At 37.1% G+C, this 21010-nt stretch overlaps 1 protein-coding gene across 2 annotated transcripts in view; it reads left to right on the forward strand.

The window, feature by feature from the left end:
• Nucleotides 1-5437: 5437 nt before the first annotated feature.
• KLHL3 (kelch like family member 3) overlaps nucleotides 5438-21010 on the forward strand; it is a 177089-nt gene continuing 161516 nt past the window's right edge. For both annotated transcript variants that reach the window (XM_051978129.1, XM_051978130.1), the window contains exons 1-2: nucleotides 5438-6277; nucleotides 17479-17598. In XM_051978129.1, coding sequence (XP_051834089.1) covers nucleotides 6264-6277; nucleotides 17479-17598 — 134 coding nt within the window. In that variant the 5' untranslated portion in view covers nucleotides 5438-6263. The remainder of the gene's footprint in view (nucleotides 6278-17478; nucleotides 17599-21010) is intronic.

The raw sequence follows: 21010 nt of genomic DNA on the forward strand, positions 1-21010 counted from the left end.
AACTGAATTAGCTCTCTTTATCGAAGAGATCCACTTCCATCAGAATACATCCTCAAATACTATCATTGTTGAGGTATATAATGATCTCTTGGTTCTGCTAATTTCACTTAGCATCAGTTCATGTAAGTCTCTCCAAGCCTCTCTGTATTCATCCTGCTGGTCGTTTCTTACAGAACAATAATATTCCATAACATTCATATACCACAATTTACCCAGCCATTCTCCAATTGGTGGGCATCCATTCATTTTCCAATTTCTAGCCACTACAAACAGGGCTGAATTAGGGCTTGTTCTTGAATTAGGTGGGATTTGTTCACTAAGACAATCTTTTTTGACACTTGACACTTCCTCTTCCTAAAATGCATAGGATATTTTGAAAAAAAAAAAAGATCTTGTATGGTACTCTGGAAAGATAATTGATTCTTGATTCATGGAGACTGGGTTCAAAAACCTTCTAAGGCCTATTTACCTGTGTGACATGGGAAAAGTTATGCCATCTTTTTGGGACTTCAGTCTCACCTCTAAAGAGACTTTGACTTTATGACCTCTGACATACATTCTAATTCTAGATCCGTGATCTTCTCATTTGCCTAACATTGTCTGGTTTGCCAGAAAAACATAGAAAATTATAAAGGATTAGAATTCAGTATTATATTGTGTAAGGTGTCCCTGTTTTATGGTCCTCTCCTCCTATGAATGGGGATGCAGGTCTCCTTTCATTATGGTGGATTGTTATCACCTTTGATGACAGTGGTAACCCACAAAAGATTTGAATGAATTAGGTTGAGAGGTCCATGAGTAGACTTGTCAGTGTGTGAGCTACCACTGAGTGAGAACTAGCTGACTTTCCTTTTTATTCAGAATTTAGCTCTTAAAAGAGAGCTAGAGCTTTAGTCTGGGGCAATAATTTTGGACAAAGTGAATAGGTAAAAATAAAATGTGACTTTAAAAAAAGACCTATTTAGTCAAGAGGTCTTTTTCTTACTTTTTAAAAATCTGGAGCCCAAACCACTTGCAGCTAAGATTGTGGAAGATATTACTGGTTTGATCAAATGAGATTTATGTACAGGGCTTTGTAAACTTTAATGCACTGTACAAATGAGAGCTATTATCCAATAAAATATAAAGTCCCTTGAAGCTAGGGACTATCTTATTTTGTTTTATTTTGAATGTTTATTCCCATTATCTATACAGTGTCTGGAACATAGTAGGTGCTTAATAAATACATAAATTGAATTGATACAAATATTATTCCAGGATCAGGATAAGAGAAATACTGTTAATGAATGGATTGTGAAAGATTAGGGAGTAGGAGAGGTAACAAGAGGAAACTGAGGAATGTATGTTTTAACAATTAAGGAGAAAAGATAGTAGAGAATCTACTCTTTCACCTCCTGTGTTTAAAGGACTTTTTCTCCAGTGGGCTTTGCTGGTACGCCCCTAACTGCATAGTCTGAGAGATAATGAGTCACATCTCTGTGCCATCATTGGGCAGCAGTTGGCATAGGGTATCTGGAGGAATTGAGGACAATCACCATAAAGAAATTAGGGTGCTAGAAAACTATTATTCTCCTAGACATCTGCTTAGTCTCTGGAGTCTTGTAAAGCAAGCTCACTTGTGGGATTAACCTTTTCTCTTCCTATTTAGCCTTTCATAGCAAGTAGACTTGGGTGAATTCTTTTGAATCTTTTCTTGAATTTCAAATGTGGTATCACCTCTTGAAAGAGAAGTGATGAACTTAAAACGTAGAAAGAGATGGAGGTGGAACTTTTAAGACATGACTAATGTGGGTATTTGTTTTGTAGAACTATGTAGATCTGTATTAGGGTCTTGGCCAATCAACTAATTTCTTACTGGGAGAGAGGCAGAAGAATAGGCAGATTTACTGTTAACAATTGTTTGTTAATTGGACAAATAAAGAAAATAAAATTTAAACAGTTTAAAATGGGGCAGATTGTCTAACCCTATTATACTCAATGAAATTAATCTGAATTCACAAGAAAAGAAATGAACCCAGAGACAATGTAAATAAAAAATGAAATTTATGTATCAGGGTCTGATTGTTGTCAATGAAGCATGCAATGAAAGCCTTAGACTGGGAACTGGAGACCCAAATTCTAATCTTGATTCCATTTCTGATTTGCTGAGATTAGAGGACAAAGTGTGTGAAATAGTAAATAGGGCATTAGATTTTGAATCCTACCTTGGAATTTAATTTCTCTCAGATTCAATTTCATCCACAAAATATGGATGATAATGACTATCGAGTGAGAAAAGCATTTAAAATATACTGCAAACCTTAAAATACTATTTAAATGAGTTATTGCTATTGTTGGTATTTTCTTGGGCAAGTTAGCTAACTTTACTATATACATGAAAGAGCTTTGAAAAATTTATAGTCCTATACACACGGGAGTCAATATATTTAATTCTACCAGTTACTGAGATATTAAGAATTGTTTGATCTTTAGGTTCAGAGAAATATTTTAAAGGATGGTAAGAGAATTCCCAGGGCTAATCCAAGGCAGCCTAGCATAGTGGAAAAAGCAATGGATTTGGAGTCAAGGATTTGGAATTCAACTGCCAACAATTTCTTCACTTACCTATGTCAAACTGATAAATCACTCAGATTGGATCCCAATTGCCTCATCTGTAAAATTGATTGGACTAGCTTCTAAGGTCCCTTTTAGCTCTAAATCCATGAACCTTCAAATTTCTGTAGAACTTTCTCTCTTATACTGTCCCTTAATATTTCATAAGCATGCATGTGGAAATCTTTGAACGCTCATTCCCTGGGTTGATATTCTTCCCTGATACTGTTCATTGCTTTCCTGACTCTTTTCTGTATGGGAAGTCATGATATTGCAAAAGTGAAACTCATTGAGTGTTTCTTTTGCTATTCTATTACTTTCCTGAGGGATAATATCTTGGGAATGAGTTTCTTTGTTAGTGATTGACTATCACTAGGAAACATCTGGGGAAGAGCCACCAGGATGATTTTTTCAAAAAGAGGAAGAACAAGGGATGAGAAAATAGAGGAAAAACAATTTTTTGTTATTGTGGTGGTGAAAGGAGAATGATATCCGCCTGTAGCGTGTGGTGGAAGCTATTTGTCTCTTTTTTGTTCAATGGCACTGCTCTGTTAAGAGGTTATATAAAATGAGGAAAGAGACCTGATATTGGAATCAGATCACTGAGGTTTTAGGACCTGAATTCACTTACCTATGTCAAATTGAGTAAATCACTCAACCTTTTTGGATCCCAGTTGTCTCAGCAGTAAAATGAGGGATTGGAATAGCTTTTAAAGCCCCTTTTAGTTTTAAATTTATGAACCTTCAAAATCCTTATCAAACTTTCTCTCCTATACTGCCCCTTAATATTTCATAAGCATGTGTGTGGAAATCTTTGGATACTTATTCCTTAAATTGTCTCTGTGTAGATGCTCTTAGAGTCTATGTTTATTAGTTGTATGTATTGAGCCTCAGTTTCTTTATTTCGAAGTTGAGGATGATAATATCTGAATTAACTAGCTTAGAGAATTACTAATATACCATATAGCTCAATTATGATGTTGCTGAATAGTAATATGGAAGGGGACTATAGGTTCTTGAAGGGAATATGAAATGGAAGGCAAGCCATATAGTTCTGGTAATGAATTGTGTGTCTTTTGTTAGAGAGTTTGCCTGGCTACATTTAGAAGCTACTACAGGGTTGACCGACCATCAGGCAATTTATTTATTGGGAATTGAAACTTATTAAATATCTACTAAGAAATATCTACACAGATGAAATTCTGTATCTTTTGAGTACTGACATTTTTATTATAAAATAAGGACACAAGAGTTTGATTAATTAGGAAAATTTATTTTAAAAGGATGTTGTTGAAGCAGGTAGCCCTGCATTAATGTGCCCCTTAACTCAAACTTTCCTGCCCAAGCCTTCTTGTTCCTCTTCCATTCAGTACTTTAATTTTTGTATGTCTTTTCTGATTTCTCTGTGGACACTCTGTGTAGAGGATGAAGTATGGTAAATGGCAGTCATATTGTAGAGTCCAGCAGAAACAAATTTGGGTATAAGTAGTCTTGAGGAAATTGATAGGAAACAGAAAGGAAGTGACTTAACCAGTGTCACATAGGGGATTAGTAACAGAGAAACTAGTGACAGCCCTTAACCTGAGAGTTCCACAAAAATGACACTGAAAGGGATCAGTTCTTTCTCTATTGCTAACTTGATTATGACACTGGCTTGGTCACAATCTTCTCAGACCTCATTTTCTTAATCTGTAAAATTAGGATATTAGATTTGATAATCTTATTTCTGGGATTGAAGCTAACCTGTCTGTGGAATGCACAAGCCATGAAAATGCCAGAAATCAGACCAGCTGTTCTGGCTCTTACAGATATCATGAAAATCCAGAGAAAGACAGATGAAAAGATACTGGTGTACTTCCAAAGTGAAGTCATAAAAAGAGAAAGTAGAGTCCTTTATTATTAACTGGTACCCTTAAATGCTTTCTAACCACATTGTTGCTAAGGAAACACAAAATAAAAACAAAAAGTAGATAAATAAGTCAGTGTATGAAGGGACTATGTGAAAGTTGGGTTCAAAGAGAAACTTTTAACATTCTCAAACTGTCTCTCCTCTTATCTGGGCAGGTGGCTTATTGTTCCTGCAGATACATTCTGATACCATCTTTACTCCCATAGCTTCCCAGCCTCTGCCAGTCAATGACCAGAATGAAGTGGGGGTTTTGTGCTAGGTCAGAATGATGAATTATTGCGTACTGAGTTCCCAGAATGCCTGGGAAAATACATAGCTTGTGCAAGCTATGAACAGGCTAGGCAGGTGTGAGTACCTCACTAAGGCAGGGAAATCACACCTGTCAATAGTGTCTCCTATGTAAGAAATTGTGGAAGGATGCAAAGATAGATGATTTATTTACTTGCTCTCCAAGAAAGTATAATTTTGTTGATGTGAGAAGACATACTTGTTTGAAAAGATAACTATAGTAGCAGAACTCGGCCGAGTAAAGGAGATAACAACTTCAGTTATGGGGAGCAGGCAGGAGGGCAGGGCATCAAATAAGGCTAAGTGTAGGAAGTAGTATTTGAGTGATACAAGATTTAGTTATCATTGAGAAAGAAGGGAGGGAATTCCAGACAGGGAGGGTGGGCATGAACAAAGACAAGGGTGATTGGAAAGTGCTTGGGATGGGTTTGACCAGAACAGAGAGATGCAGAAAATTTAATACAACATAGTAAGGAGGTCAAATGTCATTGCTGTATACTTTAAGTTTTCCAGTTCTTTTCATTTATATTGAAGTTCATTGTTTCAGTTATTTTGCAAAATATTTGATCTTTATTTATTGTGATAATACTCCTCTTGTAAAAATCAGAAGTATTAATTTTATGGTCTCGTTTTGGCTACCATTATTTTCATGTTACCCCTTATATATCATTCTCAAACTGATTTTTCCTCAATCATTTTGGAAACTGCTCATGATAACCAGGAGGGGAGAAAGGGCTCTTGGCAGTACCTTATGGGCAAACTTTTCCACTTTACCCTTTCCTCTTTCCTTTATTACACTTCCGTTTCTTCTCTTCCCTCCCCAACCGAAGTCACTTTCTTTACATGCAGCTAAAGGCCTCATTTTTATATTATTTGGCCGAATGGGAGAAGAGACGGGTGGAGCAAGATATCTTTGAATAGAGGGACTGTAGGAATGACTGCAGCAGGGAAGAAAACCTGATGCTTGTGGTAGAACCTTGTTGCTCCTGGACTCCTCCATAGAACAAATGGGTGCTCTGTGGGAGCATCGGGGATGCTCTCTCCGGGCAGATGCAGGAGCAGCTGGAGTGATGGCGGCGCACATGGTTTAGCAGGAGCCGCGGTTCCTAGGAGACCAAGTAGCGAGCCCCAGAGGGGGAGGGTAAAGAGGAGGAGGAGGAGTGGGTTGCCGCTTTTAGCAGCTGAAAGGGCTGCAGGGAGCTCTGGGTAAGACATTTTCTACAGCTGCTGCTGCCGCCGCCGCTGGCGGCTCTGCAGTGTTAGCTGCTGAGAGAGAAGCAAAGGAGAAAGGGAGGAAGGTTGGAGGAAAGAGGATCCAATTGCAGCCATGCTGAATCATTGTCCCTGATTCTATCCCCTTCCAACCTGGACTTCCATTCTCATTCTCTCTCTTCACTGGCTGCCTGCGAACTGCGGGCGAAGAGGACCTGCAAGCCGGACTGGGAGACTGGTTTCGTGCCAGACTCCCGCCGCAATGGAAGGGGAAAGGTATATATGTATGTATTTATGTATGTATGTGTGTGCGCGCGCGCGTTCTCGTGTGAGTGTGTGAGCGCGGGTATGCAATGCAGTGTCTCCTTTGTATTTGCATTGGGGAAGAAGGCTGTTGATAGGATCGAATCAAACTGGACAGCCTATGCCAGATCCAGGCAAGCACTGATGCAAATCCAAGTTTCCCTAAATTTCTTCCTGTCTCCTGAAATCTGGCCGGTGCATAGGCAGGCACCGACAGACGGACAGACGGATCGACCATATTCACACCCAACTCAGAGCGTGCGAGGAAGATAGATTTCTTGGTTGCTGTAGACCCGGGCTGTGATGATGACGAGTTACCTAATCCATGCTCATCCTAGGAGACATTTCCTTTCCCAGGCTCTGGGTTGGTTTGTGATTAGGGGTTGAGAATCGAATTCCTGATGTTACAGTTGAGAAGGGCTGAGAATACACACAGCTTAAGTGTTTCATTGCCTTTGAAATCGCTAGTGAAAGCCCAACAGAAGCAGGCATGCAATGCTTGTTGTGCCCTATCTGGAGTTGGTGTGTGCCTGCCTGCCTGCCTGCTTGAGCACTCGTGTCTGTGTGCAAATTGTTGGTGGAAGGAAAGAAAATAGTCACCTCGACTAGTGATCTGACCAGTTTCATTTTGGTTCCATATTTTAAAAATTCATGATGGAGAAAAGAATGTTTGCCACAGTGAATCCCAGAACCCTTTTCTTTAGACAAGGAACTGCACTAAAAATAGGAATTGTAACCGTGACTTGCTTGTACACACACAAATCACTAAAAACCCTATTACTTAACGACTTAATTTTATTTGTAAGTGAACATATCTGGCTTAGGGTGTGGATATATCAATGAGAAGACCAAAATATCTTTCAAGTATGTTTTTTTTTATTTATTTTTTAATGGTGGGAGAGAGTAAGATGAATGAGAGCAGTGACCTTTTGAAGTTTCACTTACATAAACTAGCAAGGACTTTTGGGTTTTTGTGAAGAAAAGCCTCCTAGGAGATCCTAGGGTAGCAGCTCTTAGAAATAATAGTGAGTTGGTGGACTCAATAAGAAGGAAGCTAGGCAATAAAAACCCAACAAAATGATAATAAGCATAACTGAATCGAAGATTACCAAAAGGGGATTCTCTGGAAGAACTCTAAAATCCATGGGTTCCCTCTGAACTCCTGTAACTCTGTGGGAATCCCAAGCTGCAGCGTTTTCTCTATAGCAAAACATTGTCACTAGGGTCTCCCAATTGTGGGAATCTTGTTTCATTGCTGTGTCTCTGGTATAGTATCTGAATAGACCCCCTCTGCACAGTATATTTTATTGCTGTAATCCTTACAGAAAGAAAACGGATTTTGTCCAGTATATGAAGTACAAGTCAGAGATTGATTTTTATTTCTTGAAAAGATGGCATCTTTCAAGGATTGATGTCTCACATTTTATGTCTCCCTGCTTTGTTGACAATAGGTATTCTATATTGAGTTCTTTCTGAAAGACTTGTTATTAAAAATGTTGTCAGGAAGCCACAATTTTAGAGAATTGTTTTCCCAATCTGGTGGGGGATAAATGGAGTTTTGGAACTTTAAACATTTTCTTTTAGTCTTGTACAAATCCTGTTATAAGCAGCCAGAAACAGACTTTATTACAGCCCTAGATGGAGGGACATGGTTGAGAATAAGAAGGGACCACTATGTATGTGTTTAAATTTCAGAGGCAGGGAGGGAGGTGAGGTCAGGCAGAGGTCAGACTCTTGGAAAGTAGGAAGTGATGTTCAGAGACTGGAGTTGTCTAGTGGGTCTTGGAGCAGAAATAATAATAATAATATGAATGTATTTATATAGTTCCTTCAGTGTATAATGTATAGAGAGACTTTATATATATTATCTCATTTTAATCTCACAGCAACTTTGGGGAAGTAAGTTGTTTTTAATCAGATGAGGAAAAAGTGATTTCACTAGGTGTTGTATAGTTAAGGGTTTGGAGTGTGATTCACTCAGGTCTAATTCCACATTATATTCTCCAGTCCTTATACCACATTTCCTCTCTGAGAGTATTAAATTTAATGGACTGACATATTTATTCTGTATATATTTAAAATATGTACTCATTATCTCCCCAGATAGAAAAAAAAAAACAAAACCCAGTAGGAACTGTTTCTATATCCCATTGTCAAGCACAAAACCTGACATATATAATTAAGATTTAGAGCTAAAAGCGACACATTGTGGCCCTTCATTTTAGATGAGGTTATTTAGATGACTTGTTCTAAGTCACACAACAACCATTAAAAATAAGATTTGAATCTTTATCCTCTCATTAAGAAGTCAACATTTTTTAGTCCCCTCAAACAGCTTTTATGACTGGGCAAGTTTTCAAAAGCTAAAGCCAATACCACCATTACAGCTTTATCAACATTTTCCTAGCTGCTTGAATAATCAATCAATCAATTAATCATCAAAGGTAATAAATCAAATAAATAAATTAAAAATAAATAAAATCCCAATGAATTATTGGGAGGCTATGGGAAATCTAAAGAAGAGGAAATATGTCTACCCTTACTCCCTTCTCCTGGAGCTCATGATCTAGTATTTCTCGCTTTACCTTTCCTTCCCACTCCTACACTTTAAGGAGTTCAGGGTTTCTTCAGTCCTTGACTCCATTAATCATTGAGTATTTAGGAGTCTTTTTATGCAAGGCCCATTGCTTCCTTGCCTGCCTTTTGGACATTCCTCCATTCATAAACACTTTCATGAAAAGGCTGGGTTGCGGAGAGAAATTCAACCTGGCAGCTTTCTATTTTCATCTATTACTCTTGCTGAACAGGCTTGAATAACTCCCTACTTCCTAAAATTAAAATCCCCCCACCATAATCTTGGAATCTTATTTCCCATTACAATCTAGGAGACAAGAAGATTTATCTTCCTGTGTTCAAATCTGGCCTTAGACATTTACTAATTGTGTAACGCTGAACAACTTAACCCTATTTACCTATTTTCTTCATTTTTAAATGAGCTGGAGCAGGAAATGGCAAACCCCTTCAGGATCTTTGCCAAGAAAACTCCAAATGGCATCACAAAGTGTTGGACATAACTGAAGTGATTAAATGACAACAGACTTGGTTTACACTTTTCACTTTCTGTATTATTATCCCAGAATATAGCCACATTCTTTACTGGCTGTGCCTGATTCACTTGGAATGCTCACTCTTCTTCCATCAATTAAATAACATCTTTCTTTCAAAGTCTATCTCTAGTCCCTCCTTTTCCATTGGGTTTCACATATTTTACCAACTGATTTTGCTCTCCCTCTTTTCTGAAGTATATTTGGAATCAGAGGCTAGGGTTGTTGAGATCCAGCTCACCCATTTTATAGAAGAAACTAATTGAATATATAACCCATGATAGTCACATACATAGTAATTAGCAAAGCCAGCATTTATACTCAGATCCTCTGGACTTTTCCTAGGCAACTTCCTGCCTTCATTAATTTTTAGTTCTCTGCACAAGGAAAAAACCCCAAACATTTATGAGCCTTTCTTTGGTTGTCTTTAAATTAAAAAATTAAAATTAAGAATTTAAAGTAAAAAAATTCCAAAGTTTGAATAAGAATAATTTTTATTTTGATGGATTTTTTTCTCAGTCTTCTACGTTCAGTCTATTTATCTGTTAACTCTCTGCTTCAGGGATTTGGAGAGAAATAATGGCCGCCTTAAGCCTGTCACTTAGTCATGTAAATCATCTGTGGTATAGACTATAGCTAGAAGAGGCTAGAAGAGATGAATGTCACCCTGCTCTGAAGGTCAAATTAAATCCAACAGATCTTATTCCTGCTCATTATAATTTCTTCCTCTTTTTCCTATCCTTCCCCTTATATTGAATACTCCTACCCTTACTCAGTTCAGATTGTTAAGAGATCTTTTATTCGCACATTTACACTTTCCCTTAAGTTTGCAAAGTAATTTATATATATTATCTTATTTGACTCTTAAAATTATACTGAGATTCCCATTTTACAGAAGGGAAACTGATGTTTAAAGAAACTTAAAAGACTCCCTCTTGTTTTTGTTTTGCTCTGAGAATTGTAATCAATACATTGCCTCTGGAAAAAAAGTTGGTTGTTTGTTTGATTGCCTTATTATTCACCTTCTCTGAGACTTTCATGATCAGAACCCTGTTTACTGATCATCATTTTTATTGGAATGTCAGCTCCTTAGTGGCAAGGACTGATTTGCTTTTGTTTCTGAATCCCCAGCATTTGTAGCAATGCTTATACATTTAGTGATAAATATGTTCATTCATTCATTCATTCAATCATGAATCATTCTGTTCCTATAGTTCAATCCAGAACAATAGCTCTGGAGTTGGAAAGGACCTTAATTGTCATTTAACATCTTAATAGCCTTAATATCTGTAAAATGAGGGTCCACACTTCCCTGTCCTTCCCTTGCCATTTTACACAAGAAGTACTAAAGAAAATAAAAGTTAAATAATATGTTGAAGTAATAAGTGAACCAACATTTGAACTTGGGTCCATGATTCCTTCAAAATGCCTTCAACTCAGGAGATCATTATACACTTCGACAACGATATTGTATGAGGACATATTTTGATGGAAGTGGATTTCTTTGACAAAGAGACCTAACTGAGTTTCAATTGATAAATGACGGACAGAAGCAGCTATACCCAAAGAAAGAACACTGGGAAACGAATGTGAACTATCTGCATTTTTGTTTTTCTTCCCGGGTTATTTTTACCTTCTGAATCCAATTCTCCCTGTGCAACAAGAGAACTGTTCGGTTCTGCAAACATATATTGTATCTAGGATATACTGCAACATATCTAACATATATAAAACTGCTTGCCATCTAGGGGAGGGGGTGGAGGGAGGGAGGGGAAAAATCGGAACAGAAACGAGTGCAAGGGATAATGTTGTAAAAAGAATCACCCTGACATGGGTGTCAATATAAGTAATTATTAAATATAAATATAAATTCAATATAAAGTAATTATTAAATAAAAATTAAAAAAAATTAAAAAAAATAAATTTGATCCAGAAAAAAAAAAATGCCTTCAACTAGACGAGAATCTTAAGAACAGCATGTAATTTTCCGAATTCTGATTTCCTGTCATGCTCAGCTTCTATTTTCAATATTCTAAATAAATACTTCATGACATATTTCTTATTCTTTATGCTGAATAGAATAGCTTCAGAAGATGGAACAAGGTGGATATGTTTTCTATTTCACAAAAGAAAATGGATATTGACCAGGCAAAACTGAAGGGCTCTCAGGTACCAGGGTGACCACTTCTGTAGCTATAGCGTAAGTGTGTAGATATGAAGATCTGTAAGTAAATAGGCATTTGCTGTGGCAGCCTTGCTTGTTTCTAACTCATTTGCAGTTATCTATATCCACCATCTGACCTGGTGGAAAGAATGTAGGCTTATGTTCCCAATTTTCCAGGATTCTAGGAAAGAGCAGCTTTGGAAGAAATATATGATAATGTGAGAGATATGGCCTATCATTTTTCTTTACACCTTGCTTTGCCTAGTACCTGATGATTCCTTTTCCCCGAAATTAGAACTGGGGTTTTAATTGTAAAATGCACCATGGGTCATTTGATTTTTCTTCTTGGATTACCTCCTCCCCTTTCTCCCTTAGAGTTTTGCATTTGGACTTATATGGGATCACTGTACAGGGCATAAAGTACAATATAACCAACATGTGTTAGGTGACCCAATAGGAGATAGTGACTTAGGCAATAGCAGTAGTTTTAAGTGCCTTTAAGTAGCTTGTAGTCTATATGCTAATGTTTGTGGAACTAACTTCATAAAATTACACTTAGAACATCTTTATGAAGTGCCTACTGTGTGAAAGTTACAGTGCCAGGCTTTGGGGAAGTATAAAGACCAAATAAAATATCATCTTTGACTTTAAGGAGTTTATATTTTACTGAGTTTTGGGTGCATACAAATACAAATTAAGCAGATGCTAGCTAATTTGTGCAGGGAAATAGCTGAGAATTAGGGGGATCAGGGATACCATAGGGGGAGGTACCTGAGATGAGCCACAAAGGGAGAAGGAGTTTGCTTTTTTTCACATGTGACCCAGGAAATATTAGGTGTCTCTGTGAATCTGATGATGCTCATTAAAAAAGTGATGCTTTATGAATTCTTAGTCATATCTTCACTGCCGGGTAAAAGTAAAAACATGGGGAAACATCTAGGAGTTTGAGTAGAGAAAAGATCCAGATCTCTGAGATCAAAATAGTCACTGGACGAGTGACTTGTCCAAAGTTAACCTGTAAGTGTCAGTAAGAAGCAGGATTTGAATCTGAGTTGTAAGAGATCATCTAATTAGATTTCTTTCATTTTGTAGTTAAGAAACTAAGACACAGAGAAATCAGGTGACTTACTAAAGTCACAGTTGATAAATTGCAGCCCTGAGACTAAACCTAGGTTTTCTCAGTAGCACCCACTATACTTTGAATTTTCAATTAAAAAAAGAATTGTTTTCATTTTTTATTATAAGAAATTTATTGTATTCGTTCACAAATATTCAAGATGTCTTAACACTACCTCAGATATAACAGTTGGAACCATTTGTTTAAAGAAAAAAAAAGAATATATTACCTGAAGCTGATATGTGCAAACCAAACTTTTTATTTTGGAAATGCTTGGCTAAAAAAAGTTTTCAAGGGAAAAAAACAAAACCAAGTAAAGAAAAACTTTTTCTGCTCAGTGCCCAGATTTTTATGCCTTAGGATTTAATAGAGTTTGGCTCGCCTAATTTTGGATGACTAAAATATGCCCAAATAAAAAGATTTTTTTGGGAAAGTTTTCTAAAGCGGATTTCTTGTTTGATGATGTATTTCTATTGTAGATCTGATACCAGAATTTTGGTTTCCTAGTGAATTCTAAAATTAGGTTAAATTGACCTGAACTGGAGTTGGTATCTAGAAAAAAGCTTGATTACAGATGGAAGCTTTTTTTGGAGCAAGAAAATGAGAAAGCTCACCAGTTGAAGCTCGAAGTTGAGAAAAGAGGAAGAAGTTTGTATAGATATATGTCTGTCTCTATAATATTTTATATCTATATATAGAGAGACAGGAGACAGAGAGAGAGGAAGGAAGAGAGGAAGTGGTGAAGGGAAAGAAGGGAAAGAAGAGAGAGAGGAAGGAAGGGAGGAAAGGAGAGAGAGGGAGGAAGGGAGAAAAGGAGAGAGAGACAGATAGACAGAGAGACAAAAGAGAAGAAGAAGAAGAAAGAAGAAGGAGAAGGAAGAGAAGGAGGAAGAGGAGGAGAAGAAAGAGGAGAGAGAGAGATTGAGACTCTAATAAAGAAGAACTATCTAACAAGTAGAACAGTGGTTTGGAATCACTGGAGGTCTTCAAGCAAAGATTGGATATTTTGTTGAGGGGATTTTTATTTAGGTATGTGTTGAAGTAAATAGCTTTTTAGCTCTGAGATTCTGTGATTCTATAATGGTACTTCTCTTGTAAAGTAGAATTTATTTAGAAAATTTTCCCCTGGAATTTGAATGAAAAAGTGCATCGTACAGTTTGGTACTATGATTTGCAGGAATGCTTTTTCTTAAATTTGTTTACAAGGGGAAGAATTTAGAGATGGCAATTTTTGTAGTTTTTGGATGAATAGTGCTTGTTGTCATGATGGCTAAATGTATGTATTCATTTTTTCCACTAACAAATATTAAATACCACATGCACAGCTTTTTTGTCCCTGGGGGAGACATACAAAATGAGACTAGACATTTGGTTCCATAGTACTTGCTCTCAAGGAGCTAACAATGGATGATCAAAGCCTAGAATGTTTTCTTTTGTTTCTATCTAATGAATTTGTTTCTGTCCCTGACTTCCTTAAGTCCAACTAAAATCCCATCTTTTAAGGAAGCCTTTCCCAACCTGTCTTAATTTGAATATATTTGTTTGCTGTCTGTCTAATTCATTCATTGCTATTTGAGAGCAAGTATTTTCTTTTACTTTTTTGTATTGCTACCAGTTAACACAGTCTACTTCATGGTAGACATTTAATAGTTGTTTATTGATTAACTAAAACACCAATAGAGGTGACTATAATGTAATGTTCTCTGGTTTGGTTTTTTTGGGGTCTCTGGGAGCAGCCTTCGTTTCAGTTCAATAATCACCACAAAAGTAGCTGGATGTAAAAGTCCAAATCCTTTATTACCTCCTTCTTGGGGTTGGGCAACTTTCTGGAGACCCTTTCAGACTGGCCTTGGTCTCATTGGAGATATGCAGGAGGAGAGCCTGCCACCAAGGTGGTGTGAGATGGGATGAATGAATCTGAGTCCAAGGGCTTATGTTTCAGCCTCCAGTCCACTTATCTTCTCTAGCTCTCCATTTGAATCTGGTTGAGTTTGTCCAAACTTATATGTTCTCTTATCATAAGTGTGAATCTTGTAGAACTATATTAAGTAGTAAGTACATATACTGAACTAGATAACCATTGTCTCATCAATTCCACTGACTTAGCACCTTGTAAGAATCCTTGTTTCAAGTTCAGAGTTCTGGCCCATAACACTATAATATAAACTGTTGAATGTTAAGTGCTTTATTGAAGTGACAAAAATGTGCTATGGGATGTTTGGGAATATCATTATTGTTTGGGGGGATAAAGAGGAATATAGGAAAGACTTACTGGGAGAGTAATTTTAATTCTAAACAATAAAAGTACTTCTAAACAATTTAGTTGTTTAGAATAATAACTAACATTTATATTAATGCTTTGAGGTTTTTAACTCTGGGAGTTAAGTAGTATAGGTAATATCCCTATCAGTTTTGTAGATGAAGAATTAAGTCTCAGAGAACTGAAATGACTTGAAGGATAATTTAGGGGTATTTTAGGGGCCTGGAGTGGATGAAGGAAGAAATCATAGCATGGAAATGGTAAAGTGTAAGGCATTACACTTAATGATTAAATGATAGGAATGGCAGGAGATCAACCTGGAAAGAATAGCTTGGTGCCTGATTGTGGTGGGCCTTGAGTACCTAAAGAGTATTGTCCAAATCATCACAGGAATCAGGAAGGCTTTTCCAGATTGGCTGTGATAAGATAGAAGTAGCCTTTTTGGAGCGTTAGTCTGTGGCAGTGTGCAAGAAACTGAAGGAGGGAAGAGATTAGAGGCAGGAAAAGTTTATCATGGTATCTTGGGCAAATGAAATGGATGATCAAGATCCTTGATGCCTATAGAAGGATGAAGGAGAGACAATGGGCCTATGTTTGGTGAAAGGATACTGGAAAGAATCCTTTTCTACCAGTGAAGGTTGGCACCTTCTTTGAAACATAGGGAATTAGTTGCTTACAGCACTGAGAAGTTGGCCAAGAACCCAGAGAAAGTTTGGGTCAGAATTTGGACTTGAATCCAGGTGGTACTAATTCAGAGATCAGCTCACTACTGTGTCATGCTGCATATGAAGCATAGAGAGTCAAAAAAGTCAATTAAAAATTTAAATTTAGAGATAAAATTTTTAAAATTAAATGTTAAATTTTAAAAAATTATGCTCAGGACCATTTTTATATTGAGCTTATTTTTTTTTAAATTGAGTTTTGAGTTTTATTTTGGTTTGTTGTATTCCAACTTTTTGAAAACTGCTACTATATGCCTAGTAGACAGTTAGGTATTACAGTGGATAGAGCATTGAATCTGAAATCAGGAAAACTCTTCTTTCTGAGTTCAAATCTGGCCTCGGGCCAGATTAGCTATGTGGACCTGGGCAAGTTATTTAATCCTGCTTGCCTCAGTTTCTTCATCTGTAAAATAAACTGGAGGAAAAATTGGCAAATCACTTTTAAAATTGCTAAGAAAGTTCCAAATGGGGTCAAGAAGACTACATCCACAACAACTAGTGACTCTTATAGGGAGGTAGTTTAAAAAAAAAAAAAGAAGCAGGTTGATTAGTTGGTAGAGTTGGATTCTCCGCCCACTCATTGATCCAGGTAACCAAGTCATTTTCTTCCATTCTGAACTTTACTTTCCTTGTCTGAAAGTGGTTATCACAGGACCTGTCCTTTTCCCCTTCTTCTCCTATGGATCAATTATGAGGATCAAGTAATAAGGATGTAAAAACACTCTGAAAAGCACATATTATATAAGTGAAAGCAATGCTTATGCTCAGTATGAATTAACTGTATTTGGTGGGGATGTGCTCTTACCTCTATTTAGTCCAGTTCCTTTTTTTTTTTTTTTTTTGAATGAAGCAAAGCCAAGAAGTGATTGGGATACTCTTTTGATGGTTGCTTGTGTGTGAAACTGAGTGCCTTAGTTAGAGTGAACTTCTGTTTTATATACAAGATGTAGTTGTACAAGTTCTGGGTTTGGAGTTAAAAGAGCTGGATTCAGATTAAGAGACTTGCTGCTTATGTGATTAAGGAGCTCTTTTACTTTTTTTTTTTTTTTTTTTTTTTTTTTGGCAAAGCAATTGAGATTAAGTGACTTGCCTGGAATCGCACAGTTAGTGTTAAGTATATGAGGCCACGTTTGAACTCAGGTCCTCCTGACTTTAGGGCTGGTACTCATTCCACTACTCTGTGTAGCTGCCCTAACCTAGAAACCCTTAATCGTGAGTCCAAGGACTCATGCATGATTTCAGTAAGTCCTTAGCCAAGGAAAAAAAAGTCTTGATTTTCACCAACTTTTAATTGAAATTTAGCATTTGCTTCAATTGTTTAAAAATGTTAATTCTAAGAAGGGGTCCCTGAGTCCAAAAAGGTTAAGAACTCTCAGTTTAGTTCAAGCCTCCATTTTCTAGATAAGGAAAATGAGGTCCATTAAAATTTAAGTGCTCACAATTACACAGCTAGTAAAGATCTAAGATGGTATAAACACAGCCCTTGCTGAGTTGGAGTTCAGCATTCTGCTTATTAACAGCAGTGGGTGACAGAGCTAGGATTCAAATTTAGATTCTTTGAGGCTGCTTCCAGGGCTTTTCTCTCTCTCTTCCATATTTTGGAGTCTTTTCTTCTGTCATAGGATCTCATGTAGGATTCCATGGACATTGATTTAGAATTCAGATATGAGTTCAATTTGAACTTCTGTCTCCAAGTTCATTTCTTTTTCTGTGATTCAATTTGTGAACACTCACTGAGTATTCTGTGCTTTTTGATTTTCGGTGAAAAGAATCCATGTGTGACCCTTCTCCTTGCTTCCTTTTACAGCATAAAGCCAAGTTCCCAATCTCTGGTGGAAGGTGAAGATGAAGAGAAGGACCAGAGGACAATTACAGTTAACCCTGCCCACATGGGAAAGGCATTCAAGGTTATGAATGAACTACGGAGGTACTTCTTTCATTTCACATGTACTTTTGTCAAGGAAACTTGCCCCCCCTGGAGTTTCTTGAATACCAGCAGACCTGCCATTTTCATTTTCAGGGTGCTTGTTTAAGAGTTCAAGGCAAGGGGAGTTAGGACAGCACCCCTATGCTATACCTTTTCTTGCCTACTCTAGGAAATCATCTTGGTTTGATTTTATTCCCCATTTCAAATTTATAGAGAAAAAGCTTGTGTAAATTGAAAAAGCTCCCTCTCTTCTCCTCTCCTCTTTCTCTATATCTCTAAAGAGTCTATTACCTTAGAACCAAATACCACTAAAAGATTATGAGTACAGCAGGTCTGTTCATAAACTTCATTTTCAATCAAGCTAATTGCTTAAAGACTAATTATATTATGACTGGAACACCTATCCACGATTGCAGATTAAAGATTCTGAATGCTGATATACATGTTCTCTTGTACTCATACTCAGATGGAGCTTGTTCCTCAGACTGAGCTTAGACTTAGTTTGAAAAGAGCCTTAAAATTATCTATGCATATATTTTGAAAATAAAAAAACTTTAATAAAAAAAGAAAATTAAAAAAAAAAAAGAAAAAAGAAATCTGCAGTTTAAGAATAAGATTTACCTTCATTCCTGAATAAAGCATGCATTCTTCCTTGAGGAAGAGAGGGCATAGTTGGGCATATATTTCCTTTTCATGGGATGGATGTATCTGTTCTTTTTTTTTTTTTTTTGCTTAAGAACAAGAGAGTCAGAGGGCATAGCATATCTGCTTAGCTTTTTGTGAACAAAGAAAAAAATCAATTTTTTGCTCGCCCAAATGCATTAATGTAAGCTTTCAGTTTGTCCTCCTAGCTTCCTTGCTTTTCTTTTTTGTTTAGGGTCTAGGGTTGAAGAGAAACTTTGAAAATTCATTAGAATAAGTTTCTTCTCTTATTCTTACTATCCAAGTTTAGTAAGGACATTTCCTACAGCCAAATCTCCTTCACTGGTCAGATTTTTCTGCTTGGATTTTCTTAGATTATGAGTATAGTATCCAGGCTAGCTTTCTGAAGGATCTCTCGGTAGTCTGGAGTCTGAGCTTGAGCTCACATACACTCGAGTCTGCTTAGTTCAAGTCCTTTCAGCCCTTAAATACCTTAGTACAATTACATCATTACAGCACACTGAGCATGTGCCAACTGTAGAACCATTACATCACACTAAGTACTAAGTATATGTGAACTAGAGAACCATTATCTCATCAATCATACTGAATAAACACCCTGCTGAAAGTATCTTTGCTTCAAGTATACTTTTCTCAGAGTTCTGCCCCTCTATATCTACCACTTTCTTTTGTTTTAGAACACAGGTGGTCACGCCCTCCCTGACTTCTCAGAAAAGGAGGTGGGCACCAAAGGGAAATGGGGACTCAAACCAGATATTGTTAGCAGGTTTCCTCTGGGTTGAACGGTCTTACTTGAAACAGGTATACATAAATCTATCAGCATGGGAGGTATTACACAAGCACATACTAATATAACACAGGCTAGTAGTGATGTAACAAACAATATGAATCAACATGAAGAATTATACATGTCCATATATTCTAGAAAGAGAGGATATAAATAACAATCACACATACCGGTACACCTTCAGCAGCCAAGAGATAGTCCAAAACTAATCTATTATCCATTACTTCATTTGTCAGGGAATCCAGTGATTCCCGAAAGTTTTGAAGTCCTACAACAGTCTCATCATATATCATGGAATCCAATGATTCCTGCAGATTTTGAAGTCCTGCAATGGTCTTATCATGTGTCAGGGAATCCAATGATTCCTGCAGTAGTCACATCAACAATTTTTGATGTTCACTGTCATGCTTTTTCAATGGCACATGTAGTCAGAGATAGAACCATCTGATGTTTCTTGGGTCTTTTCTTTTGTTTCAAGGGTCTTCTCCATCTCTTTTCAATAGACAAGGCAAATACAGCTCATTGGCACCCATCTGATTCCTTCTCCATCTGTAAAGATACAAACAAACTCTCTCTCCCAAGCAGTTAACCTATCTGGTCCCTTCCATTGACCACTTTCTGAATCTCTTCACATCACCTGGTGATTATCTAAAGATAGAGGAGCTGCTGGCACTGGACACTGCCCTTCTGGTGGGTTATAAAACCTGTCTGCTGGAGCCAGTGCATCTTGGTCAAAAATCAAGAAGTTAATTGTATAAAGAGCTAAATTTAGAAGTTCTCTAGGGTTACCTATGGCTCCCCCTTTCTTTTGTTTTTGGAGGAGTGTCTTGATGTCTCTGTTTTTTCTCTCTACTATTGCCTGTCCTTGAAGATTAAAGGGTATGCCAGTGGTGTAAAATACACAAAAGTGTGCAAAATGTTTAGAAGTACATGCAGGTCCATTATCTGTTTTATAATTCATGAGAGTATCAGCATAAATATTGTATTTGGATGCATCTATAAAGATAGTTGATCCTTTAAGAGGAACCTTAGAAATCTTTTCTTCAAAAATCCATTGCCAATATGTAATAGCTGAGTTATCTTTAATGGAGAGCCATTTGTAAAATTTGGAGCCATGGCCAATAAAATTTGCCACTCTGGGATGGTTTCTTTCTTTCTTTCTTTTTTTTTAAATAACTTTTTATTGACAAAATCCATGCCAGGGTAATTTTTTACAGCATTATTCCTTGCACTCACTTCTGTTCCGATTTTTCCCCTCCCTCCCTTCACCCCCTCCCCCAGATGGCAAGCAGTCCTTTACATGTTGAATAGGTTAACAGTATATCCTAGATACAATATATGTGTGCAGAACCGAACAGTTCTCTTGTTGCACAGGGAGAATTGGATTCAGAAGGTATAAATAACCTGGGAAGAAAAACAAAAATGCAAGTAGTTTATGTTCATTTCCCAGTGTTCTTTCTTTGGGTGTAGCTGCTTCTGTCCATTCTTGATCAATTGAAACTGAATTAGCTCTCTTGATCGAAGAGATCCACTTCTATCAGAATACATCCTCAAACAGTATTGTTGTTGAGGTATATAATGATCTCCTGGTTCTACTCATCTCACTTAGCATCAGTTCATGTAAGTCTCGCCAGTCCTCTCTGTATTCATCCTGCTGGTCATTCCTTACAGAACAATAATATTCCATAACATTCATACACCACAGTTTACTCAACCATTCTCCAATTGATGGGCATCCATTCATTTTCCAGCTTCTAGCCACTACAAACAGGGCTGCCACAAACATTTTGGCACATACAGGTCTCTGGGACGGTTTCACAGCATACATTAATTTATGCATTGATATGTGTATATCTTATCAGGTCTTATCCCAGATCATTGTACTGCTCACTTAATGGCCTTTAATAAAATTTTAGCCACAAGCACTGGGTAAGGAATAAGGCTTTTGGTTCACCCACTCTT

Source organism: Antechinus flavipes, chromosome 2, assembly GCF_016432865.1.
Source record: "Antechinus flavipes isolate AdamAnt ecotype Samford, QLD, Australia chromosome 2, AdamAnt_v2, whole genome shotgun sequence".
Lineage (NCBI taxonomy): Eukaryota > Metazoa > Chordata > Mammalia > Dasyuromorphia > Dasyuridae > Antechinus > Antechinus flavipes.